This window comes from Crocodylus porosus, unplaced genomic scaffold, assembly GCF_001723895.1.
Source record: "Crocodylus porosus isolate Cpor-Errol unplaced genomic scaffold, CroPor_comp1, whole genome shotgun sequence".
NCBI lineage: Eukaryota > Metazoa > Chordata > Crocodylia > Crocodylidae > Crocodylus > Crocodylus porosus.
The window spans coordinates 3,800,851-3,827,895 of NW_017728947.1; the positions used below are offsets into that span (position 1 = coordinate 3,800,851).

Below are 27,045 nucleotides of genomic sequence, written 5' to 3' on the forward strand. Positions count from 1 at the left end.
ACTTGCAAATCTTAAAACAGCAACCCATCCCACATCTCAGGAAAGAAGAGAAATTTCTAGCATAGGAACTAGAGTTAAGAAAGCAATGCAGTACAGAACGGGTAATCAACCTGTAGCGCAGGCAGCCTCTGTGTGGGATATGCAGCAGATCCGAGAGGGAGCAGGGAACCCACACAGGGAATGGAAAGTAAAGTAGCACATTAAATAGGTAGCACAGGAAAGGACGCAGAAAGCAGACTAGCAACCAGGCAGGGTTCACAGGGTTTAGAGCAGAAATCCAAGCAGAAGATCAGGCAGGGGAAGGGGATCAGAGTGACACTTAGGGAGGGTGCATGGCAAATTTGTGGTACGCCTGCCAAAAAGGTTGGTCCCCACTGAAACAGAACATGTTGTAGCTTCTTTTTTTCTAAGAAAATCATTGATTTGCAATTCTCATCGTCATCCAAAGGTAAGAGTGAAGCAATACAATCCTAAAAACCCCCTACTAATTCAGGACAAAGCACCTTCTTTAACACAGAACAGCTTTGCTTTAGTGGCCTGACACCCCTTTTTTTTTTTAAACTAGGCATCCAAAGATGGAACAAGAAACAAAAATCCTTTTAGAACATTGCAATCAGTTCTTTCCAAAAGGTTAATCAGTTAGATCTTTTCAAGAGAAAACAAAACGTCTATACAAAGGTCACTTAAATTCAGTTTGAGATGGAAACCTATTTGAAATTGTTTAGCTACATAAAGAAAGGAGGAAAAAAGCCAGCTCCACACGTGTATGTATTTACTAAAAAAAATCCTGAAAAAAAATGTTGAGCATTCAGAAATTGTCATAACGAATTAATTGGTGAACTCCAATGCTTTGTTTTAAACTGAAATAACTATGTGGATGCTTTGCAAGCTCCAGAGAATTCAGAGAGCCAACGATCCAGAAATGACTCCATATTACATTTTATACACGTTTTGCCATACTACTGCATTACTAAATATCAGATGTGTCAGTGTCTTGGCTGGTTTATCCAATTTATTCTTGAGATTTTAGAAGTAAACGAAAAGTTATGTGTTTTAAAGCTCTTAGATAGAACCACTGATAAATCATTCTAGTGTGAAGTTTTCTTGCCAGACACTACCTTCGCAGTAGTCTCTAAAGACAGGAGTTGGCTTCTTAAAATGTAGCATATATGGAATTACACAGGCAATGAGCCACCAGTTTAATCCTGTCTTATAGGCCAAGTCTTTATTTGAATTCCTTAAAGATTTTTATGTTTTGCAGTAAAGACAGCTCAAAAGGGATACAATTCAAAAAGAATATTATGATGAATATTTTATTCCCAGCTTCTCTCCACCTCCTTTCTCTGTGTAATAAATCAAGCAGGAGGTGAGAAGGAGAAAGGGAGAATGAACCACTGGAAGCGAAGTCTTGCATTTTAAAATGCTCTCTTTGCAGAGGACAACCCATCCATAAGGCAGGCCAAGGCTTTACAGGGAACATAGAACTGTAATGAAGTAATCCAATAAGAGTAACTCTTTCTCTCCACCTCCCCCATAGTAGACATGGGAAGAAAACACTAACAGACAGACACTAGGCTCTTTTAGTGGAGATATGCTACTGGTTAGTTCAATGGTGCTCAATATTTTGGCTCTATGGCCAGAGGAGCAGTGTGAAGCCCAGCACTACCCCCTCCCACGCCGCCGCACACTGGGATTGGGTCCCAGGGGACCAATGCCACTGCCTCTCAACGCCCCCACACTGATTCTGGGCCCTGGCACTGGCTCCACCTTGGCCCTGTACAATGGGATCCAGAACAGGGATCTGCCACTGCTTTCCTGCTGTTACACTTCTGGACCCGTGGGGTGGATGACATCACTGTAGACTGGATTTTGATCATGGAGGGAGGTTGAGCACCCAAGTTAGTTAGATTAAGGTTTTTCTGAACCTATTTGTCACAGAAAAGAAATGGCTTGAAACTTAAGATTTATTTATTTGGTTTAGGTTGTAGGTGAGGAACTGTTTTTGAAACAAGGAAGACACAGACTGAAGCAATGTTTTTAGAAGAGGTATAAGATGTGTTATATCACTGTCTGCACTCCCAGTTCTCAGCCACCCTATCCATCCTTTCTTTCAACTCCTTAAAAAAAAAAAAAAAAAAAAAAAAAAAAAGGCTCAAATTAAATAGAGATAGGAAATGTAAACTTTCCTAACCCTTTACAACCACACTCTGATAACTGCAGGCCTTGTTCATTTACTTCCAGTTTGGCAAGTCAGCAGTCACTGCACTTGGAAAGGCAACACACACCCACTAGCCGGACAGAAGCCTGAGACTATCGTGTTACCTCTCCCTTGCTCTTCCTAAGCCATCACCTAGGCATATTACAATATGATGCTGCTTTCCTCTGTCTCCAGAAGTTAACAGGTCAGCACAGGAAGGTGGGCTGCTATAGCCTACATGGAGCCTTCATTTAATCTAGCAAGCAGAAAGAAGTTACAATACAGCCAAGATGCTAGAGAGGTGGCTGCAACTTCACCACTGCTTTGTGCTGAGCTATTCTGGTTCTCAGGCCTAGTTCTGTCACTACTGGTAATATCTGGTCTCACGTTTCAAGTGTAGACTTTAAAATATGAATATGAATTCTCAATTCCACCTAGGAGAACTTTTACAATCTCTGCTCTCCTATGTCTGATGAAGGGGGAAGTGTGCCTGAAAGCTTGCAAATAAATAAAATAATTTTTTTGCAAATATATTATTGGTCTAATAAAAGATATTACCTCTTCCACAAGTTTTGATGACTTTAAAAGGCTAAATTCTAATATACTGTAATTTATATTCTTCCAGATTCTTCTGGTAAGGGTATGGACACACATTGCAACTGATCCATTCCCAAATGTCACTGCTTAGGAACCAGTGTACAAGTGTTGAGGTGCCTGCATATATAGTGTCCTAGTGTTCAAAGTAGAAGGGCTACTTTTCTGGTGCTGAAGTGCTGTTTTGGACACCGGGGGAAGGAGAGAGCATCCAGCCCAGTATGCTTTACAGTGAGCAAGTGGGGTGCACTCATGCTTTGTGGGTGCCAGGTAGAAGGTGACCTGTAGCTGATGTTCCATTTCAGACAGTTTTAAACCAGTCTAAACAGCTCATATGCCTGTCCATTTGAGGTTTAAACTACATTTAAAAATCGGTTCAAGTCTTATGTACATCTATAGCCTGACTGGAGACTTAGGCTATCTGGAGCTGAGCCCAGTACGGCAACAGAAGCCCAAGCAGATGCGTATTTTCAGGAAAGGGAGGACAGAAAGGTCAACATGCAAAGGACATTTGGAAGGTAATAAGAGCAAGCCCAAATTCCATTGCAACGTACGCCAAAATTGCTCATAGATTGTCATGGTCAGATTGTTTCCCTAGGCCTTGACAAAGAGAAGTAGCCTAAACCCTTTTATACAGTACCTGTCATGATTTCCTGCCTCCCGTTTCTTCCCTCTGACAGACCCCCATGACCTCAACATTTCATTCTTCTTCTCTTTCAACCTGGGTCAGTTCCAGAACCCGGGTAAGATGCAGCTTGAAGAGGGCTGCGCTAGATTAAAATATCTTTGGCAGCAACCTTGGCCCTGCTTTTTCATTTTTGTTCTGTTTTTAAAAGTTACTAAGAGTTTGTTTAAGGGGAGGAGGAAAGAAGAATGTTCCAAGCATGCCAGGGAACCGTTTTTCTTCCCTATTCTCATAGTGGCTCTTTTCCCTTAAAAGGCAATCTTTGTTTGACCTCCGGATGCTGTGCTGTAAACAGCCTGTGCCAAGGCATGGCAAGCATGTTAAGGATGACAAGTGCCATAACACTATTTCATAATGCTCCTTCTCAAAAAGAGCTTAATACAGTTATTGACACAATTTCAGGCCAAGCTGTTTTCACCTTGGAATGGGAGAAACACAGCATACCTGCAGTACATGGTATATAAGGGAAGGTGACAGTTTCCCAGTCCTACTGGTTCCCCCCACCAAAAGCCAAGTTTGCTACATTGTTTGCACACAGTGCTTACATAGACCTGATTAGCCATGTTAGCTGCCTATCAGAACAGCTGCCTTTTGATACAAGAGGATCAGCTACAAGTATTTGCTGGCACCCAGCTACAGGTACTACTGTACTAATTACCAGCCTTCTCCCTTGTTCAGCCCTCAGAAGAACAACTAGAGAGGCAAGGCTGGGCCTGCCGACATCAGTTAATGCTACAAGAATGTGTGGAGTGCACTTTGTGGTAAAACATGCTGGACTAGAGCTTCCTTTTTATTTCTGCCTACCTGCCAGAACTCCTCCCCTGCCTAAAAGTAGAGGATGCAGCTAACTTCTCCAGTCATCCTGATGACTGGCTTTTGACTGTATAATTAACATTTCATTCCTCTGAGTTCCCTTACAAGTAACACTTGCTGGGGAGTTGCATGTACAAGTGATGACAAGGAAGTCATTAGGGAAAGGAACAGGAAAAAAAACCCTGTGGACTTCTTTCCAGAGGCCAATGCTGAAACAGAAGCAGCCACTTTCAACTGCTCAAACTACCCAACCCAGAAGCTGCAGCTGGGTGTCAGTGACAGCTCCCCCAAGTCCAATGAGGGTTGTTGCCTCATGTCTAAAAAGGCTGAAAACCACTGTGTTAGACAGCAGTGGATGTGCACACTGAAAAAAAAAAAAAAAAAAAAAAAAAAAAGAAAAAAGCTTGTTTCTCAGTTCCACATGAATTTGCAGGGCCAGAAGTTCCCAAGGCCACTTTTTCCATTGGTAAACTGAGCAAACCCCATCTGGAAATTTTGAGGCTTCATAATCATGGTACTTCGCAATGCCATATACACTTTTCAAAGCACAACCATGGTTCAATAGCAGGGAACTGTTTCACCATGGCAACCTGGCTTCAGCACTCAGGACTTTCTGCTGCTATAACCCAAGACATGCACACGCAGACAGATTGCTGTTTACACAGAGGAAAAGCAGGGTTCAGACAGGTTTCCCTTTGTACTGCTGCTGTTTTACTTTCGCCATTGTCATTTTTCTTTTGCAAACACTTGCACCATGGGAGAAACTTCTGACTAACAGCACCCTAACTGTTTTTGAGTGTTACACTAGCTTGCGGAAATCCTAATCTAAAGCAAATACACTAAAGCATGGGTGAAACACATGGACCATGGGCTGGATGTGGCTTGCCATCTGGCCCCCAGTGGAGACCCAGATGGAGCACAACAGTGTGCCAGCCCAGCCCTGAGGACAGGGCCTGGGACATGCACAGCATGTAGGGCCTGCCCCAGCTGCTTCAGGACTGTGCTGCACGGGTAAACATGTGCAGTGCAAATCCTGGAGTGGCTGGAACAGGCTCAGCCTGCAGCACAGTCCAGCTGGGGAAGTGTAGCGTGGATCCCAGACTGTGTTGCTGTGCTGCCTGCCCTAGCCAGAGTCCATCATATGCAGTGCATGACCCAGCAGCTCCAACACTGTACCATACACAACACCTGCTCCAGCCAGTCCAGAACTTGTGCTGTACATGGTGGCTGCAAGTACTGCATGCACTGTGGGGCCCAGACTTGCTAGGGCAGGCGCCATGTGCAGCAGTTCCCAGAGCAGGTGCCATACGTGGCAGCCTGGTTGCAGTAGGCATCGTGGCACCTCTTCCAGCCAGTCTGGGATCTATGCTACATATCCCCAACTGGACCGCATTGCACATGGTGCCTGTTTTGGCCACCCTGGGATTTGTGCCGCATGCAACAGGTCCCAGACTGGCTGGAGCAGGCATCAGATCTGGTACACTGGGAAAGGGTCTGTGGGTCCAGTCCAGCCCCTGGGACCATTTGATTTTGATACCCTTTCATTAGAGATGAAGGTCACCCCAGCCATTTCATTCATACCTACCTACCAATACCTATGTAGAAAGGATACAAGTGTATGCAGTTTTTTGCATCTGTAAACCAATTTTAGAACCTCTTTCAGGTAAAGAAGAATCTTTAAAAGTTTTTTACAAAGATGCCCTCATGACAAAGGACTGCAGAGATCCCACAATGCTGCCCCCAACCAGTTAACAAGAATACTTGTTTCAACAGCTGAGCTCTTCAAACGCTATGTTCTGCAACAGGGTGAAACATGTCAGGTCTAAGCTGAGCTCAGTCATAGCTGTTGTTTCTCTTCAGCTCCCCAGAGGGGAAAAACAGTAAAAGGCTGTCTAACTTCTGGCAGGACCAGGCAAGTTGCAACTATCCAGGCATGAAAAAAAAGTGACCCAAGCTGGAGTATGTTTACCTTCTCTTGTTAAGGGCTGGAGGGGAATGGAGGGGGTGGAGAGGCAGGCTGGGACAGAAGCTAATTTTTCATATCTGCCTCCTTCCGTCTTAATACCTTCAAAAGCCCCACAAATGTCCAGCACAGGTTTAATTGTTGAGAAAGTCAATCTGTGCTTGAACAAATGGTAAATCAAGAAATAGGCCAGTGGATCCACTATGCAGGCATAGAGGTTGTTTCATGTCTGAAAAAGTTACAAAAGAACTTAATCCTTACCAGAAGGATGCCAGGCCACCATGGAAGACTGTGTGTACACCCTGGACACTCTTTGTTTGCCTGTTTCCATTAATTGCAGAACTTCACTTTAGCATTCCCTTTATGTTACTAAGAGGCTGATTTAATAGCAATGCAACGTCAATCCAATGTGCCAAGCATAGGTTTGGTCCTCCTATCATGAAAAATGGTATGTTTCTTTGGGTGGGATTTTCAAAATCATTTTTCCTAAGCATTTCACAGGCAGTTCTACACCTGTGTACTTATTTTAAAGCACCAATACTTCTATGCATGTATGCATGCCTCTCTATGCTGATGTTGGAAGTTCAGTTGCACGTAGAAACGCTAGGAATTAGACAGCTATGTCAAAACATACGTGTATGTGCAAGCTGAGAAGAGACCCACCAGAAGATAGTTGTTCTTTCCTCACACTGTACCTGTTGATGCATCAAAATCAGAAATACCACATTAACCTGAATTCAGGACGACTTCAAATTTAAGATGACCCCACCAGTAACTAGATTCTATGTATGGGAAAATAGTAAATTCGTTATAATTTTTCATGTATAAAATCTAATTGGTGGAAGATCATCTGAAATTCATTCTTCCCCCTTACCCTCCAGTTGTGGTGGGGGAAGCAGCAATGGTCCAGACTCCTGCCCCTTGTTCCCCATGCCTGTGCCTACCCACCCCTTACTGCCTGCACTCCACCATGTACCCCCTGCCACATGCCTCCTGCCCTTACCTAACCCCCACTCCCTGCTTGCCCCCCCCACACCAATACCTGAACCCTGCTACCCATGTCCCCATCTTCCCTTGTGCCTGCTGAACCCCCACTCCTTGTCTACCCACTCCCCTTAACTCTGCTCCTCCAGGGAAGTTAGCAACAGCAACGCACCCTGGCTCCAGCCAAGCCCTGCCAGGGAGAAGCAGTTGCAGCTCCCAACCAGGCTGGGTTAGGGCTGTAGGGACCAAAGTAGAAGGCAAGGGGGAGAAGGGAGTGGGGGGACAGCTTACCCCCCAACCTCCCATTTCTCTCTATGCTTTCCTGGCTGTGAGCCCCCTCCGCCACCAAATGAGCTACTCTGGCCTTGGGCAGGCGGTAGCTCAACTCCAGCTTTGGCCCCGAGTCTGAGGCTGAAGCTGGAGCTGAGCCAGTGCCTGTCCCAGGCAGGCAAGCTTCTTTGGGTAGATGCGATATCTTTTATTCGACCAACTGAGTAGCTGGAAAAAAACCCTCAGGCAGGTATTTAAATCCAAGGTGAGCCCCACCTCCCTATGCTAACAGGGGTGGGGGGGGGAGGACTTGCCTTTGATTAGACTAAATACAGTAAAATGCATAAACATTTAACAGGAAGGATATTATCTGCTGGAAGTTCCCACAGGTTGTGCAAGATTTTCCATCCATGGCAATGTTAAAAATCAAGATTGGATATTTGTTTTTCTAAGAGATACGCTGTAAGTCAAACAAGGGGAGTCTCAATGCCCTTTGCTGTACAGCAGGTCAGATTAGAAGATAGAAACAATCCATTCTGGTCTTAATCTATTAAGGGTTTTGGTAAAGAGAACCCGCAACCAAAAGATATAGCTAGGTCTCCACGGAGATGGAAGAGGTCACAGGGTCAATTTAATTTTAATACCCTGATTAGCATAGGGTATGTGCAAATCATTTACTAATCCAGCTATACAGATTAGTAATTAACTTTAGAACAGAAGTCTGTGATGTGCATCTCTTCCCATTTTGCTATCTGTTTGCACACACCTGTTTCGACACTTCCCAGAAAACTACTCGCATTAAAATCCCACATCACATATAATACAAATAAGCAGTGACTTAAATTTTAAAAACCTTGCCTACAGAATTATGTTTAAGTAAGGATTATCTGATTGAATGATAAAACACACCATAGAGTATTATAGTTTTAATTAACTGAAGTTATACCATACCAACTGGTGAGTGTTAATTGGTTTGTGAGCAGGTAGCAATTTGCAATCCCAATTAAAAGTGACCCCCAATTTTTAAGTTTACAGAATACCCTATGGGGAACTAAACAGCATAATTAAGAACATCTTTGTAGATATGCATAGAGCAGTAAGCAAATAAAATAGTACCCCAAATTTTGGAATGCTACCTCAAAAAGGCTTAATGAAAGTGAGAGTTCACTCCTTGAGGGAAAAGCTGAGGCACAATGTCTATTATAAATGGTCTGTCATATTTTTGATTAATAATTTATGCATTCAGTTATTATAGCTTCACATGAATGGCTAGTCATACCTTTAACTGGTCATCCAATTTTTTGCCATTGGCCAATTTACGTGTACAAACACTGTCAAACTCTGCTTGCACTCACTGAGATGACAGGGCATAAATAAGGGAGGTGCATTATTGCTCAGGTTATTGTTCTGAAAAATCATACCTTAAAATGGGATGATTGCAGCCAGCTAATAATTTTTAACTGCATCTTGCCCGGTCTGCAACAAGCACAAAGCTGTGTTTCACTTCAGGTTAGATAAAATCCATTAGGTGAGCATTTTACAGTACAACTTTCTCTCGCAAAAGACACAATCTTACCAGTTACTCCATGCTCCAATGCGCGTAACGTGCTTAATAGTGTTCAGTTGCATGAATTTGTTCATCTGAGAAAACTGTAGGATAAAATTGCCCCATTTCCAAAACTGGTCTCACATGAACAGTTCATTGGGTGGTTCCAGTTGCTTTGCGATAGTTTCTTTACAGAAACCACTAGGCTCAAAATTCCCAGGAATTTCACATGGAGAAAAGAAGAAGAATCTTGGGACTTTATAGCTGGGATTAGAGAGCAGGTTAATTAACAGGACTGGGAGTAAAACGTCAGTCACAAAGCCTGATTTTGGAAAGGTTTGTATGCTGCACCTGGGGGTAAAGAGTTTGACTGTTTAAAAATAGAAAAACAGCAGAAAACCAGAAATGTTTTCAGATGAGACTGAATCCAGTTTGGCATCTTGCACATTAAATTATTGCTTTTCAGATCCTACCTGTTCTGTACAACTCGATTAAAGCAGCAGTAGTTTCAGAGACAAAACAAGTGACACCTACCCTCACACTTAAAATTGAGGGCTGGGTTCTTAGTACACAGTTTAAGTCTAAAGTCTAATTCAAATTTCTTCATATCAATGCTTCTAGTCCTGATGCTTAAATGTACATTTCTATCCATTTTAGGTACCTTTCAGCACATGCTGAACCACACCACCTTGATCAGTAATACGGGTAAAAAAAGTTCCCTAGTGAACGGAGGTCCTGCCCCCCCACAATTTTAAATTGGATCCTACTGGCATCTGAATTTAAAATCCAAGCCTACTAATTCATTTTAGCCCCTGCCCCGTGTTAAATTTATAGTAATTCCTTCTCTATGAAAGAGGTGCTAAGATCATTTTCTCTGAAACTGCTCTTTGGAAATGTAACAGCAGAATACTAAAATTCAGGCAGGGGAAAAGGCTCTCACCATCTGCTTTGAACCCCTAGTTTGTATACGTGTAGATGCCCCTCACTACCATGCCTTCTCCCACAGTGCTGCTTCAGTTAGAACTGTCGATCCTAAAAATCTGTTAAAAACCATCAGCCTCTTATCACCCATTCAAGCAATGGCCCTGATGCACTCTGAACTAAACCTAACCCTGGAGACGGGAGAAAAGGAGGGAAGACAGATTTTAGCCGGAAGTGCCACTCCAGTGCAAACACACTCTTACATCAGACAGATTTCCATTGTATCTGTGTCCTCAACGGACCGTGTGCAGATCTTTTAAGATTCGTGTTAACTCAGAAAACCGTATCTTCCTTCAGAGTGGATGGCAGACTACTCCACACACCATGAGATATCCTTTCATGAGGAAACGTCGCCAATTATTTCTTTGAGAACGCCCGTGATTAAATCAAAGCACTATGAATGCACAGTCTTTTCTTTCCTCTTTTTCTGGATTTAGTACTGGCAGCGTAAGTTAAATCACTATAAAAGCTTTGGCTTTTTTTTTTTTTTTTTGTAATGTAAAGATATAGATGTCTTCGCAGAAGTTTTGAGGTACCTAGTTGTGGAAGTCATAAAAATGAGATTAGAAAATTACTCATCTGAGCTATCCAATGCATGACTATCTGTCCTGAGTTATGATAGCTCAGTTAAAAAAGCCATACGGATACTAACAGGAACAGCTCTGGTGTGCAGGGGGAGTGGGGTGGGAGAGTTCATACAAAGTGAGGAAACCTGACATAGATGGCTATCGCACACTATTTGGCGCATACCTGAAATATGAGACACACACATATCCTTTTCAACATCAGGGGAGATGGAAAGATGCGTCATTAAAATGAGAGATAAAAAGAAACCAACCAAGGATTTCAATGAGCTCCCAGGAAAAGAAAGACAGCCTATTCAATGTCTTCCAAGTACAGGAGAGCTCAGAGTCAAGGAGAGAGGCTCCCAAACTTTCTTGTTGTGTACCCCACTTCTAGATTTACCAGCTGTTTCTATACCCCCACCAACATAGATTTTTATATTTTAGACCCTTAAATGCTGGTTATTTTTTATAATGACAATTAAGTCTGCCATTACATAAAATTTCTCCCATGTACCCCCCAGAGACCTTGCATACCCCCAGGGCACACGTACTACAGGTTGGGGACTGCTGGTCTAGGAAGAAGTTGACAGAAGCTAAAACGTAAAGCAACTTCTAAAACGAAAATCTTAGCAAGAGATCAAAAGCTAAAGGATGGCAGAACCATTCAGATTACTGTGATCTTGTCTTATCCTCAAAGATAGGATCGTGAAAGACAGAAAGAACCACAAAGATGCATCTCCAGAAAACAGATCAGGATTATCAGATCTAAAAGAAGTACTGCTACTCCAAACTCAGACATTCTTCTTCTAATAGTACAGAAAAAAATATGTAGAGGGTTATTTCATATAGAAAAAAGAATTTTAATAGTCATATCCCTCTGGTTACTATTTCTCAGGAGGCAGAATATGTAACCAACTCTTCTTCATTTGTCTAACACCAGACGACAGTTCAGTTTTATAAATGCTTGAGAGTCATGACATCCCTGCAAGCTAGTACGCAATTGGTAGGCAGCCACCCTAGGTGAGACAGAGAACTGTACGACTCAGTAGGCTGGTAATGGGTATGGACCTACTCAAATTGCAACATCTGTGGAAACCATAAAAAAGCGGTTTCTGCAATTTTGCACATAATGACTGGAAAAAAGACTTACTAAAAATAAAATGCTGGCTCCTTGGTGGGCCTTGCAGCATACCTGGGGGGTGGGGAGCTGCCAGTATGAAGGGCAGAAGAGCCAAGAGGTGGCCACTCCTTCCTTCCTCTGCTGCTGATTGGTTGAGAGGCTGCTTTTCCTGTGGTCCCCCCTCTCCTCCAATTAAAAAGCGAGCAGTGGGGCTGCATGAAGGTTAGACCTCTCAGCCAATCAGCAGTGAGAGGCGGGACTGTCAGGGGCCCTCAGCCAATCAGAGATGGGGGGCCCTGCCACAATAAACCCATGAAAATGGTGGCCAGCAACGTGATAGGCCTGCAAAATAACCCATCTGCTGCCTTAATTTGGGTAGGCTGCTAGTAATGGGACACCAATTTTCTCCAGATCAGTGGAGGCTAAACTATTTTGCAGGTGTGCCACATTAGTCTTGTACCCTCCCCGAGTGCCACTCTGATCCCCTTCCCCTGCTTGATCTGCTGCTCTGCTTCTGCACCCTGCCCTGCCCTACCTGCTACTGTGCTGCCTGCCCCCCACACCGGTCTTCCACGTGCCACATACAAGCTGTGCCACAGGTTGGCCACCCCTGCTCTAGAACATCACTTCAAATCCAGCCCCAAAGCTGGACCAAGTTATGAGTATACTTTGGCAGAAAATAATCTGATGGGTATTAATGGGCCAGTTCTGAAGTGAACTCCAAACAAGCCATGCCACTACCACCACCAGAAGCAACTGTTCTGCTAAGGATTGAATCAGCTGTGTTTCCATCTCAAGGGATGGTCTTCCCACAAGGGAATACTAAGCCTATTAGCAAAGCAGTATGGAGAACGCTGCATCTATTCTGTGCTTAGTGGAAAATTTCATTGTCTAGAAATGGGGTTTTTTTTGGCTAACATTTTCATTCACATGCACAAAGTTAAAAAAAGTATCACTCACAAATCCCTTATGTACTACTTCCTACTCATACAGTGGAAAATAAAATCCTGCCTAGTGCCTAACATTAGTCCCTCAAAAGCACTTCTTGATTATGCAATGATGCAGCGATTCCCATCAGGGTACCCCAAGACCCTTTTAAGGGTGACAAGTTTGCATGCTGTTAGGTGTCCACACACTACTTCACAAGATAAACCCAAAGATGTCAAATAAGAAACCTTGTGATCTTCCTGAGTTTTCTGCACCCAAAAAAATTGCTCTGTTTTTCAGCAGCCAAGGAATGAGTGAAAATGAAGAGCTGACATTTTCCAAGGGAGGCCCTGAGACTAGCAACGGTTGCCTAGCATCTAAAAAGCTTGAGATCCACTGCAATTATTAAATGAAGAATGAACAATGATTTAAGGGGCAATCATATTCCTTTTTTAAAGTGAAACACGACAGTGCAACTGGAGACATCAGTTCACCCTGCGTCACAAATGTTCCCCCTTCTGAGCTATTTTGGTACAATGGAAGGTTAGAAAAACAAAAAAACCCCCATGAAAATCATCTAGGCAGTTATAAATGGTATTTAACCTATAAGTTTCTGGTCCCAGCTACAGTTTATCCATATTAGGGAATAGCAAACACATTTCTACATAATGCATTGCCTAAGGGTGGACAGTGGGCCAAATGGTGTTTAAGATGTTTAGCCTAACTTAAACCAGAAAATATTTTTAAGATTTGTCTGGCCCTACCCATACTGCACAGGCATAATCTCATTTAAACCATTTCTACTTGTTTATCACGGCCCTCGCAGATACTGATATCTGTATGGTACAGACATTCTGCCTATACTGTATATACACAGTGCTTCCCCACACAACCAATCTAAGTGAGCAGCATCCCACATCAAGATGACCTCTAGGAGAGAACAGGATTGTAAAAAAGCACAGTGTCAAAATTAAGCCACTGGATTTATTTTTATCGTCCCTATTGTCACTTGAGAAGATGCACTAAAAAGTAGAAACTAGTTTTGAAAATTTGTTTGTAGTTACCATACAAGAAAAATACCACACAGTGAGACTCCTAGAGCAAAAGCCTAATTTGTTTAAGAGGTCCAAGCTACCATCAAGACAAGTTATGGGATCACAGCCCTGAATGGTAACAGGAAGCATGCCATTTTGCAAATAAAGCTAAGTGTTAACCTACAAGACAAGAGATGCATATATTCCTTTCTCATTTCCAAATCATCTCCTACATCTCGCTACAAAGGAAGGGGAAGCTTTAGCCACAGAGGAGAGTTAAGTGGCCTGGTTTTTGGAGTATTTTTCATTTGGTGTTTTGACAGATTCTGTGAGAATGGAAATGCCTAGGAGAAAGCACTATACACACAATTTATAATATTTTAACAGACAATGGCACCACAATGAACAGAAAACCTCAATTTACATATTGGCAACATGGTTGTGATCCAACCCAACCAACCCAGAATGAATAGGTTTCAAAGACTTAAAAAGGAAATGCACTGGAGGAGATGCCACATGATCAAGTAAGTAAATCTCCAAAAAATGTCTGCACAAGGTCAGAACTGACAAAAGGAAAGGCAGACACATCACAGACAACTCCCACTGCTGACTCTGGTTTTGAATCACACTTGGTTGTCTAATCACATGATGAAGACCCTCACGCAGGTAGTGAAAATTGTATCCTGCAATCCTTTTTTAATGCACAACTTTGGGAAAGGATTAAGACCTCAAGTGGCCCACCTCATCAAGTGGCCCAGCTCAATTACTAACAGCAACAAAACAAACACAGGGAAAGCTTAGCTTTCCTTCCTCAATCATTTGATTATTTAGTAGAAATAAAAAGCAGGCTTCCCTGAAAAAGTTTAGTAACGTGCTGCTGCTTTTTCTATGTTTTACTAAAATCTGAGGAATGATGTGAAATGGGCAAAATGTAGCAAAAAACCACTGTTAAATAGCATTTGCCTTATTAATTTTATCCTCCCCTGCCTGACCCACGTCCAACACAACCATCCAGTAACGAACAAAAGGAATGAAAACAATTGCATCTGTTTTCTTTCAGCTACTAAATGAATAACCGTACAGAGTTAACTACAGTAAGGGAAAATTTTGAAATGAACATAATTCAAAAAGACGTTTGTATTGGACAGCCTATTCTGTTGTCAGGGAATCTTAACAAAGAATCTGCTAAGGAATAATGAAGTTTCATTTTAGCTACATCAAGAGATGATGTTCTAACGGTATTTCAGACAGAGTCCTTGGAAAAAGGATAGTAAACCCAGACTACTAGGTATTACAGAAAGCTTACAAGCTTTGCTGAACATTGAAGGTAAAGGCACTGCCCACATGTTATCCATACTTTAATCCCCTGGAAGTTAGAGAAATTATTAAATACAATCATAGGTTTAATAAAAATAACTACCTTTTTGTTATAGCTTCTTTTGTCTTTCTGGTTTCATTTCCCAACTCTCTTTTCTTTGCTATATCACATCTTGATGTACATATTTCCCAGCTACCTCTTAGATCCTTTCCTCCCTTTCTTGAATGCTTTGATATCACCTTCCCTCTCACTCCTTCCGCTATATTATCTTCCTCCTTCCCTCTATTCTATGTCAGACTTTTCCTTCCTTCCCCAATCTGTCTCCTTTCAATACAATTTTTAAAATATGTGTACTGATCTTGCCATACTGTTTTCTTCTGAATGAGACACATTACCTGACACGTATTACCCCACAGGACTTAAACCTATAGAACCAGCTAACAATATACATGCCAAAGTTGAAGGTTCAAAAGGAAAGAGTTAATCATAACATTTTAGAGTTAAACAAAAGTACAATGGATTTGCTAGTAGAAGAGCCCTGTGTCAGGCTGCACTGACCTCATAAAAATTGAGGCTTACTTCTCAATCCATGCAACTTCATAAAAACAGCAGTAATGGTGGCGTATGCGAAGAGAGACGTACATTGACTTAGCCTGCTCTCCAGTGATACCTCATCATGACAGGACAGTATTGTAATTTTATATTTTTATTTTATTGGACATAAGTTGATGGACCAGAATGAAGAGACTAGATGAAGCCACAGTGGTCATCAACTTGAAGCATCTGACTCCAAGAGAAAGGGCTAGTACTTGTTCATGACAACACAAAATACTAACTCACCTATCAGCAACACCTGCCCAAAAGCAAGACAGACACAGAAAAGTCAGTCTATTACTTTTACAATACTGAAGTCCAAAATGTTACCTAAAGTATAACAGCTTTTTCCTTATTTCATACTAGAGGTTTTGGAATATGCCTTTGAGTAAGTCGAACATGAGTAGCTTCAGAAGAAATTAATAGCTCTGAAATGCAAGTTATATGGAAATGCAATATGCATGCTGATGGGGGGGAGGGAATTATTTCTTCAGATTTAGTACACATTACAACTTTTCAAAACTATTCAGCAAACAAATGGGTCACTCACAAGCCTGGAGAAGTCACTTATGCTTTAAAATCAACTGTTACAGACCTCAAATTAAGGCTTTTGGCAATGCTTTTCTATAGAGACACAGATCTATCTACATCTCAGGCAGGATGCCAGCATAATGCTACCAAAACTTCAAAAGGTTCACAACATGAATAGCCAGCCTCTGGCCAAAGTATTTTATGATGCAACTTGCTGAATAGCACTAGACTGAATGATGGAAGAGCTTGCAAACAAAGAAGCGATGTGAAACAGTTGTGAAAGTTTAAAAGTTGTCAGAAAGGCAGGAAAGGAATCTTATATTCCTTAAAAATGTCTCCTGAGTCAATGACAAAGAACCTACAATAAGTGGCAATACAGTGGTTCTTTAAAATAAATGTAATGGATGGTTTTAAGTTTAAGTGCAGGTAAAAGTTACTAGTCGAAGTCAAGGCACATATCAGTCCAGTTTCTCCCTTCAGTTTAGTTAGTGGTCAAGGGACTAGTATAATGTTAAGAAATACGTGCCTCTGGTCTAATTACAGAGATGACAGAACAAGACAACCTATGCATAAAGAAAGAAAAAGAGAAAAGATCATGCCAAAAATGTTTCATCAATAGAAAAGTTAGTCATCAATGGTGGAAAACAGCCACCAAAAGAGGTTTGCCAAATAAAGAGTTATGCAACTCACAAAGCCCCTCTTTGCAGCAGTGCACTAATTCCCTGCTACTTCGCAGAATATCTGAATTCATTTAAACAAAAAGAGAAACTGTAGCTGTTCACCAGTACTGGAGGGTAGAAGACTTTGTGTTGCAATCTCTCCACTTGACTCAGAACAGACAAGAACTCTCCCTTATCAACAGACTAGGTTTACTTGCTTCTTTGCCAAAGATTTCTTTTGTCTCTTTCCCCTCCCCTCCTACACACACACACACACACACACACACACACACACACTTTGTGTACAAAATACACATGAAACATTTTCACGTTTGGAGTCAGATGCCTTGCTCAGTTAACATTACTGGTGGGGAAAAAAAAATAAAGAGCAGTTACCGCTGAAATGTAGGGCTTTTAGAGCTCCAAGCAGGAGCGTGAACAAATAAGTATACAAGGTTCTTTGGGTAAATCTGATATCTTGTATTAGACCAACTCAAATAGTTGGAACAATTCTTCTTTGCAAGCTTTCAGGTATAAACACCCTTCATCAGGTGGAGGAAGCATCTGCAGCTGGTGTGTGCTCTTTCTGGATGGCTACAACAAGTATTGTACTGTACTTAAGTATGTGTAAGTGCAACATAAAAGTTTAGGAGAGGTTATTAATATTAGAAATTCCATCTTTATATAGTATGTATGCTAGTTAGATACAGAAGCAAATCAAAACTTGACCTCACTGGTTAAAAAGTATTGGGTAAAATCAAGTCACTGGGGCAGCTGCCTACCTAAGGACCAAAGTCCTCCCCTGCCTGCTTACGATAAACCTCCACTTTAAAGAGTTCCCCCATTACTTGTCTACTTGCTTACACCAAGAGTGTACACGCCTCTTTAGCTGTGCATGCTGTACCACCTCTCTTTTACTTCTTAAAACATTGACAAACTTGTTTTTTACCTGAGAACTTTGCCCACCGCCTGCAGAACCATTTTGCAGCTTAATCCAGTTTTGGGACTCTGGGACAGTACGGGCCTTTCTCCGGAAAGGTTACAATGGTCCCCAACCATTGTACAGAAAGAAAACGGGGATGGAAAGGGAAAAAAGTTGGGGGAACGGCCAGCACAGACTCTCTTCCACTCTTCCAGCTCGCTTCTCCCCCTCTGAAAACGAGTCCAACCACATTCACCGGTAGTGTACACAGCTTACTTCATCCAGTCCTCCCTCCCTATTTTCCTCCGCCAATAAGCAAACAGTAAGAGTGGAAAAAAAACCCCCACACACACAAACCCTCAGCTGGAGAGACAAACAGCTGCTCCTTTTTACATACTCTGAGCCAGAGCCAAGTCTGAGGAGCCAGGGCCAATAAGGGAGCGTCTGAATTGCCCTTTTCAAACCGGCGCCGGCCGTGCACCAGGACAAGAGTACTAGTGTGGGGGAAAAGTAAGCCTCTTTCAGCCAAGCTCTTAGCATGCCGTGTTGGGAACGATATTGCATTAACCCCTGCAGAGGGAAGCAAGCAGCACTTTCATATGCAGCTTCCTACCTTGCTACTTCTATTCTCAGCCTTAGCTGTGGACATGGGTGGGTTGGAATAGACAGCAAACCCCATGTCTAATAACCTCATTTCAGCAAGTCCTGTTGCAAAGCTTTTCAATGACAAATTAGAACTAAATGCAGAAATAACAGAGGGAGAAATATTACATGAAGAAATGAATCCAAACACAGGGAACAAAAGAGTTAAAAACCACAACATCTGTGAAATAATAAAATACTTTTCATTTTACAAGACATGGAACAAGCAAGTTTAGATGCATGTGGAGTAGCTGTGGTCATCCTGAAATCCTCCATAGCAAAGACACAATTGCCCCAGGTGCCATTTACGCATTTTGATATCCAAGTCAAGTCAGTTCAACACTGCTGAGGCAGCTGATAAGCAAACAAGGCAGTCTAGGATCAGAGGGTTTTTAGACAGGGAACAAACGCACTGTTGTCTGCAGCTTGTGCACGAGCTAATAAAATAACCATGCTGGAAACTGTTAGAAATGGGAGTAAGAGTAAGACTTATTCTCAGCAAGGTTGCACGTTACTCTCCAGAGACCTGCATGGCATATGTGAGCCACGGCTCTGCAAAGTTACATAAGTGAATTATATTGGTTCCACATCAGACGTATGATTTTCCATTGTAAAAAACATGGTTGAAACAATCCAGAGCCTTAACTAATGAAGGAATCCTGTAGAAGTGTAGATAGGAGGAGGGAAAAAAATAAGGAAAAAGTAGTCTCTCCCTCATTTACAGTATTCACCGGTCCAACTAACACTCCGTTCCATTTCAGACATTCATTAATAGATTTTTAGGTGTATGCTGTATACCTGGTTCCTTACCCTGGGCACATACCCATCCATTTAATGTATAGCTATAGATGCCAGATCAGATGCATACCTGAGATCTGGCAAGGTAGTGACTTACCCGATGGACAGGTAGTCAAGTCATAATACAAAATGAAGAGCTAAAGTAAGTCGCATGGATCTACAACCCTACGTCACCACTCAGATTCTGACGAGCACAATCACCTCAAAAAAACCCCAAACCCCAAACCCTCCCAAAGACTGGAAGTAACAGAGTAACCTGCCACCAGTGTTTTTTCTACTTCACACAGCATCTCATTCACCCATTCCATTCGTTCAAAGGGGGCAGGTTGAAACAAGTTAGCAAATGCCAAGCTTTCCAGAAACAGGAACTGGTTTACTGAGGTGAGGATACATTCCTGCATGTATCCTTCTTTAACTAAATGAAGTCCTGATAATGCTATCCACATGACCATCACCTGCAGATCGCTTGCTTTAAAAATCAGAAGGGACAGGAGCGGCTGTTAATGGCATATACTCAGCAACCTGGGGGGTCATCGCCATATAGATGCATGAGAATACCTGTGGGGGGGTCTGCTACTTTCATCATCCAAGCACCCAAAACGGTGCAAAATAATTGTTCTATGAAATGCCTCCTATCCACAATAGTCAGATTTGCAAATGCCAATGAAGTTGATTCCAGCGTCCTTTTGAGGTTGAGAAATAATACAGAGGAAGATAGTTTTGTCCCTGTTTTTTAGGGGATCCATCTGAGATTAAATAACTTCTCCGCTTCTCCCAGGAGCTATGCAAGAGATGAGAAGAGCCAAATTCCAACCCTGCATCTTAAGGACAAACCAGGACTCTCCTGGAATAGCCTCATACCACCCAAGTTTCTCCATAACTAACATAGGGCGCTGACAGATGTGGGAAGCCCCCTCCCTCCCCGCACAAAACCAGCACTTTACTAGAAAAGGAATCAAATTAGTTTGATCCACCTCCCAGTGTCTATATAGCTTGCATGCTTCAGCGGGGCCTTTTGGCATTTTTAATCGAATAGCTGATTCAAATCAGCTATTAGATAATAGAGCCAAAAAGCCTCACAGAAGCTCATGAGCTATACTGATGCTAGGCGAGCTGGGTCAAACTGATGCAACTGCTCTTCCAGGCATGGGATGTGCTTGGTATACCAAGCTGAAAGTGAAGTGCTGTTGTTCCCCCTGCACCCATGTCTGCAAGCACCCACAGATGTGTCACTAAGCCAACAACAGAAGTACAAGTAGAATGAGGCAGGTTACCTGCAACAGACCCATCTGCTTTTTATTCACAAATGAAATCCATACAGAAACAATTCAGGCCTCTTAAAACCTGGTTTAAGACAAGCATTTGACAAAAATCTTTTTACTGCACTAACGATAAACAGTGAGGACATAGCTGCTGTTTCCAAGGTAAATTAAAGGGGAGTCCATGGATCCAACCAAAATAAAGTGCTATGATAATACAACAGTTTTACCAAGAATGCTAGAATATTTATGATGCAGAGATGGAAGACCTCAACACCCCTCCACAGAGGACAGTCTTAGAGGCTGTGATTTATCTTGAGGAAAAAAATAAAGCAACAGTGAAGAAACTTATGACATGATGTTTTCAGAGTATTCTTTTACACCCTTGATATACTAAATGATCCACTGCTGTACGTAGTATACACCACTTCCACTCTCCATGCATTTTTTTAACCACCCTATGAAACAATCCTCCCTTTTTGTTTTTCTTTCCTTTATTTGCTAACTGGACAGAAAAACTGACAAGATGTACTTGTCTGGGTGGCTGGCACAGTCTAGTGTAAAACCCAATATCGTCTCTTTAAAAAATATGCTACTTCATGGGTTCTAATTATAAATGCCCCCAAATCATGAGGTCGCAAGCAAAACGTTATTTTAGGAAACACAGCTCGAGCATGTATATTTTTACAGTGTATGGCATCAGATTTAGTAACTTAAAACATTTGGAAACTGTGGCCAAGTCAGGTGCTGTGGAAGTCATAACTTTGGATTTTTAGCGTTTTAAAACAATAGATTTGAATCACATGTTCAGAGACAAATGGATGGGGTAAGTGGCACAGGGTAAGTGGCTAGGGAGGGGGCCGCCAGGGTGGAAGCAGCAAGTGGCTGTGAGGGGAGAGGAGAGGGAAGGCAAAGACTGACAATAGGCAGGTAGGAGTCTGCTTTCCCCTCCACAGCAGTGGGGGGGGGGGGAGCTAATTTAAGACATCCCCACCCCAACAATTATACATTTATAGTTTTCCATGTATAGGACATAATTGTTGGGGGCGTTCACCTTAAATTCAAAGTCACTTTGGATTTCAGTAAGTATGATAGGTGCTTTTTCAGTAGTGGACAAAATGGTTCCTCTATGACCCTCAAACCCAGAAAGTGGTAGAAAGCAGAGGGTTGTTTTTTTTTCCTTTTCCTTTTTTTTTCCTAGGGGGTAGAGTGGGGAGGGAACACCACATCAGAATAAGTAACAGAGTTCTCCCCATTAAAAACATATGTGCTTGCAGGCACAAAAGTGTGCTTGTTATGCAGCAATATTACAGATATCCAAGTAAAAGAATTACACATCTCTACATAAAAGAGTAAATAATCAAGTAAACACTACTGATGAATGAGGATATACGAGAAAGTGAGAACATAGGATAAACAGTGGGGAGGACATATTTCCTGCTATCCACATATAAAAGATGCACATGTGATATATTGATGGCAAGTTGTTATGCTTATCTGAACTACCACCAGCACAGACAGAAAGCTGCTTTATGGTTGATAACATCTAAACTCAGACCTCACCCTACTAATAACGCTCACTTATGAAGTCAAACTGATATTTAGAAATATTATGAATAATGTTTTATATTTAATTATAACCATTTTATAAGCCAGCATAGCTCAATTAAACTATTTATTTGCCTCTTTCAGGATTCCATAAGAGTTAAGTGTAAAACAGCCAGAAGTATAATAGTATCAAGAGGCTCAGAAAAGACCAGTCAGAACCACTCATTTAAGTGAACAATGCAAGTAAGAAACAAAAAGCAGAGCCCATTTTGATTAAAGCGCAACTCAGCATTTAGATACAAGAAATAAGGCCTTGTGATGTCAGGCCATAAAGTTCTGTTTTAAATTAAATCATAGACTATTGCACGTCCCTGCCTGACATGTAATGCTTCAATTCTGTTAGCTAACTGCCCCTTTTGTTTGATTTTAATATGTCTGTGCTACTACCTAGCCAAGTAACCTTTCCAATTACCTCTGAATGCGTCCCCAGAGCTCTGGGGCCACTATAGAATTAGCAGCAGGAATGTTTACAGCTCTGTTTGCCTCCACATGGGATTTACAGTAGAAAGTAGCTATTTCAGTTTCCACTCTGCCATCATCCAAATAACAGCAAGGGAAAAGTACTTCGAATCATGTTTAAAGACTTATGTTTGGATAACAAAAAGAAAGATTGAACTAAGCCTCAAGACATTTAGTGCTGAGATAGAGATGCTGAATTAAAAAAATTAATCAGAAATATACTTCAGCTTCAGTCCAGAACACACACCAGGGTGAAAACTCAACCTCTTGACCATCCAGTGCACCAAAGTAAAAACCTTGCAACTCGGCAGTTGCAAGTATTTCAGAAAGTCAGTTAAAACTGAATGCTCAAAAACAGTGAGTTGAAAGCGTACTGACACCAGTCAATATTCTACTGAATTCCTAAAAGCTCTGGTGGCAGTATTAAGAGTCAATACTTGAAGCACGTCGTCCAGCAACTACTATTCTTGGCTTCGGCTATGCTGTGGTTTGCTCTGCAAGAGGCAGGGAGAAAAACTGGTACAATATCGTCACTGATCGCAAAACACCAGAAACAAATATCTGCTCGTGTCAAGAGCAGCACGTCAGTAAAAGCCAAGTCTCAAAATATTGTTCAAGTGCCAAGAGGAATTACACAAAGATTGTGTGTGTGTTTTTTTTGTCTCTCCCCCAAAATACAAACAAGGAGGGACGCTGAGATTTCAGGTTTCAGTTCAGACCTTATCAAAAATAGGAAAGTAGATGCATATGTGACTAACAGAATATAGGGTAATGAATATATGCCATTAGGGTAAGTAACACTACCATTTTTGCAGAAAACTTGTAGGCCCACACCCATACATCCTTGTATCCTGTTCTCACCAGATTATAATCTATGCAGGGGTGGAGGCCAAGTCTGTAGTTGGACAATGACTTCAAAGGAATGCAAATAGGCTGGAAGAAGCAGTTCTTCAGGTGATAACACTAATGGCTCTGCTTCAGACTGAGCATGTGGTTGGCTGCAGGACTGCATCATCACTCCAACACTTCTCGATATTCCTTACTGCAATGCTACATCTGACCACCAACAAGCACCCAGTCAAAGTAGAGCTAAACTACTGAATGGAAGGCAAACTGTTTAAATCTCAGCCAATTCTGAGCCAAAACAAAGACCACCCCAACCTCAGCCATTGAGCTCTAGCATGCTGATGATGCTGTAGTGTGTGCTCACTCAGAAGCAGACAGACATTCAGGCAATCATCTTTACCGCAGCATACAAAAAACCGGGACTGGCGCTTAACAATCAGAAGACAAAGCTACATGCATCCTGAAGGCCATGAGTTGGACATCCCTGCTTCACAGTGAAGAGAGCCCTTGGATATACAGCTGAAGTTTGAATTAGTAATAGTTAACAAATGCATGTGCATGTACACACACACACACAGCTTTCTGCAAGAGGTGCAAACTGAGTTGGATTTTTACCCCAACATTAATTATATTCTGCCTGAAAGCATGTTCTTTGTTGCCTGTACTATACTACTGTATAACACTGTATGGGCTGATCCTCAAATGTAAATGTGGTTGCATATAGTAATAAATGAAATGGTCCCTGTTTGCAGCTTTCTTGCATAGCTCCTGTGAGGTTTTTTTAGCCTGCAAAATGCTATGACATTCCAAAAAAAAAGCAACAAGAACAAAAAACTATTATTTGGTGTAGATGCCTTACCACTGTCCACAGGCAAAACAGTTGGACTTGCAAAGAAACCCTACGTGGTACAACAGTAGAGATGCCGTACTTAGCTTAAAAAGTGGAAAGATGAAGAAGAATAGATGGAAAGCAGGGCAGGGTGGCACCTTAGAGTAACTCTTCCAAGAGAGGCATAAGGTTTTGTAGGTGACAGCATCTGATGAAGCACTAGGCTGCTGCCTATAAAAGCTTATAACTTGCTGAATGAGATGGTCTCTAAGGTGCCACCTTGTTCTGCCTGATTTCAGACTAACATGCCTAACTAGCACCTCTCTCACTCTCAGAAAAGACAAAAGACAACATAAAACTGGATAGCCGCTGTTTCTGAAGCAGGATCTTCCAGGCTGCCAATCTGCAATGAAAACCTTGCCGTGGCTGCCTGCATACGCTAGTAATTATGAGGAAAAACAATTCATCTTAGATGGAGGAAAGGACTCATTTCTCTCCCCTACAACTTGAGGGGGGGGGGGCAAGGGAGGAAGGAGAGGGATTCCACAAACAAGCAAAGCCACGCTGATGATCCATCTCTGTGAAAGCATCAAAGAAAAAAAGTCAGTTGACATATATACCCTCAAGTCAGACTAGCAGCTACTAGCGCCACATGGGTGCTCCTGGCAGAAAGAAAGAGGATGCACATTTTGTGTCATTCATAACCATTGTTAGCCTATTTCTCTCGTAACAGAGACGGAAGTTTCAATGCAACTTTAACCATTCCTCTTCTTTTCTTGCCTACTCATGAAGCTTAAAACGGTCTGCTCTCCAGGGAAGAATTAGGGCAATAATAAATACATTTTAATACTCAAGAGCCAAAATGAAGGACTCCTGTTTTTCTCCCTCTCTCCCCTCAAAACACACAGGACCCCAGGCTTCATAAAGAGGCTGAACTTCTAAAACTTGGCTAAGAAATTCTCCTGAGGGATCAGTTAACATATCTGAAATGACTTGCTACCCTTATACGAAACTCCCTGTAAGATTTACAAGGCAACTACTGTTTTTACAGACTTATGTCAATATGGCACAGCAAACAAAGCCCTAATTGCAAGCTGGTGTGAAATTCTAGGATGAGGGCTGCAAGATGGAGTCTGCATAGAAAGGGAAGGACCATCACCCGTTGGGTGGGAAAAGAGAAGACAAAAACCACCCCCCAAAAAATGGTAAGGGGGAGACGGAATGTTCTTGCCAAGTTATCCAGAAAAAAAGCACTGAGGAAGTAGAAATGTCTCTCTTTTGGTGTTATGACTCCAGCCCCATTTGAATCTGCTCCAGGCAGTAGCACTGTAGACTATTTTATCTGATAATAAATGCACTTTAGATGAGGGCATGGGGAAAACGAGGATTCATAAAAGCGACTAAAGTATACTGTCAGAGAATTCTCTCCAGGCATGTTTTATTAAATACATGTGAAACACAGCTTACATTATGTAACATTAAACAGTGGAGCCCATTCACTAACTCATGGCACTTACCAAATAATTTCTGAGTTACAACTGTTAAAAGTAAGGCCCCATAACTCTGAAGGCACAAAGCTGGTTCACACCCAGTCCAGTACCTGTTAGTCTACAACACCTCTACAATTCTTATAGGATTGGCTTCACTTAGAACAGAGGTTCCCAAAAACTTTCTTACTGCATACTCCTTCCTGATTTATCAGCTGCCCACCTACCCCTACACAAGCATACCACAGAATTGTAGAAATTAAGGGCTGGACGGGACCATGAAAGATGGAGTCCAACCACCCTTCTCTGGGCAAGAATAATGTTTTATATTCTAATCTCTTAAATGCCAACTATCATTAAATGCTTTATATTTTAACCCCTTGTGTTTTATAATCCCCATATGTTTTATATTTAACCCCTTAAATGCCAATCACTATTATAATGAAAATTAAATCTGCCATTACACAGGTTCTCTTGCGTACCCCCAGAGGTATGCGTGCCACGGTTTGGGAACCTAAAATACACATGCTAGCCTTTGGTTTATTTTCAGTGCAGCGAGAGGGCCATCCTAACTCAGTGTTGGGATACATGCATATCAATTCCTGGCATGTAAGTCATATCATTAGCCTTCTAAATTACATGCCCAAACTCATAGGAGTTTGTGAAATGCACGAAAGACTTTTAAGCTGCAACAGCTTTATCTGTGGCACTGTTTAACTGCTCTTCTCATTTCAACAGGGCCATTTGAAGAAGAGGCAGGCATAGGATGGAAAAAGGAATTTAACCAGTCCCCCATCCCATAAAACTATTTATCACTAATCACAAAGCAGAGAGGATTGTTTTAAAAAGTCCAGCCTGCAAGTGGTGTGTTGAAGACAGAGGGTTCACCGTGAAGCCTGATGTATGCCAAGTCCCAAGTGTCTTTAGTACAACCATGGGGCAGTCGTTCTTATTCTTTTCAGAATCAGGGTACCCCTCACTCCACGATTTTGAGCATTTGCAGCAACCCTGGTTGAAAACCACTGGGCTCAATTTACCTCAGTATTTCTTAACTGGCTGCTGCTGCTGCCAGGTTAAGCCTGCACTCTGTGCCTGCTGCACAGCTAAACCGGGAATGGTTGTGGCACATGTTCCTCCTGCATTAGGGGCTCTACACTTAAAGTAGGCAGAAGAGATGTCCTGTGATGTAGCCCTTGATGGTCCAAACCTGCACAGCATCTCCTGGATGTGTGGGACAGGTGGAACTGTGCTGTGCACTTATTTCTAGAGAGAGGGAGACAGGGAAGAGAAAAAGCAGCAAACCAGGAACAGCTACAAGCAAGGCAGCTCTCCTATCTGCTTTAGGGTTATAGAAACCTAATGTAGGAGGCATGTGCATGCTACAGCCCTGCACACAGTACAGTTTTACTTGGC

At 42.1% G+C, this 27,045-nt stretch overlaps 1 protein-coding gene across 5 annotated transcripts in view; it reads right to left on the bottom strand.

Moving 5' to 3' along the window:
* MOB2 (MOB kinase activator 2) overlaps positions 1-27,045 on the bottom strand; it is a 190,522-nt gene that overhangs the window by 25,707 nt on the left and 137,770 nt on the right. The window contains exon 1 of one of the 5 annotated variants that reach the window (XM_019551614.1): positions 17,732-17,947. The exons of the other annotated variants lie outside the window; for them this stretch is intronic. Within the exon in view, the coding sequence (XP_019407159.1) occupies positions 17,732-17,841 (110 nt within the window). The 5' untranslated portion in view covers positions 17,842-17,947. Of the gene's footprint in view, positions 1-17,731; positions 17,948-27,045 lie in introns of those variants that run through there. 5 annotated transcript variants of the gene reach the window in all.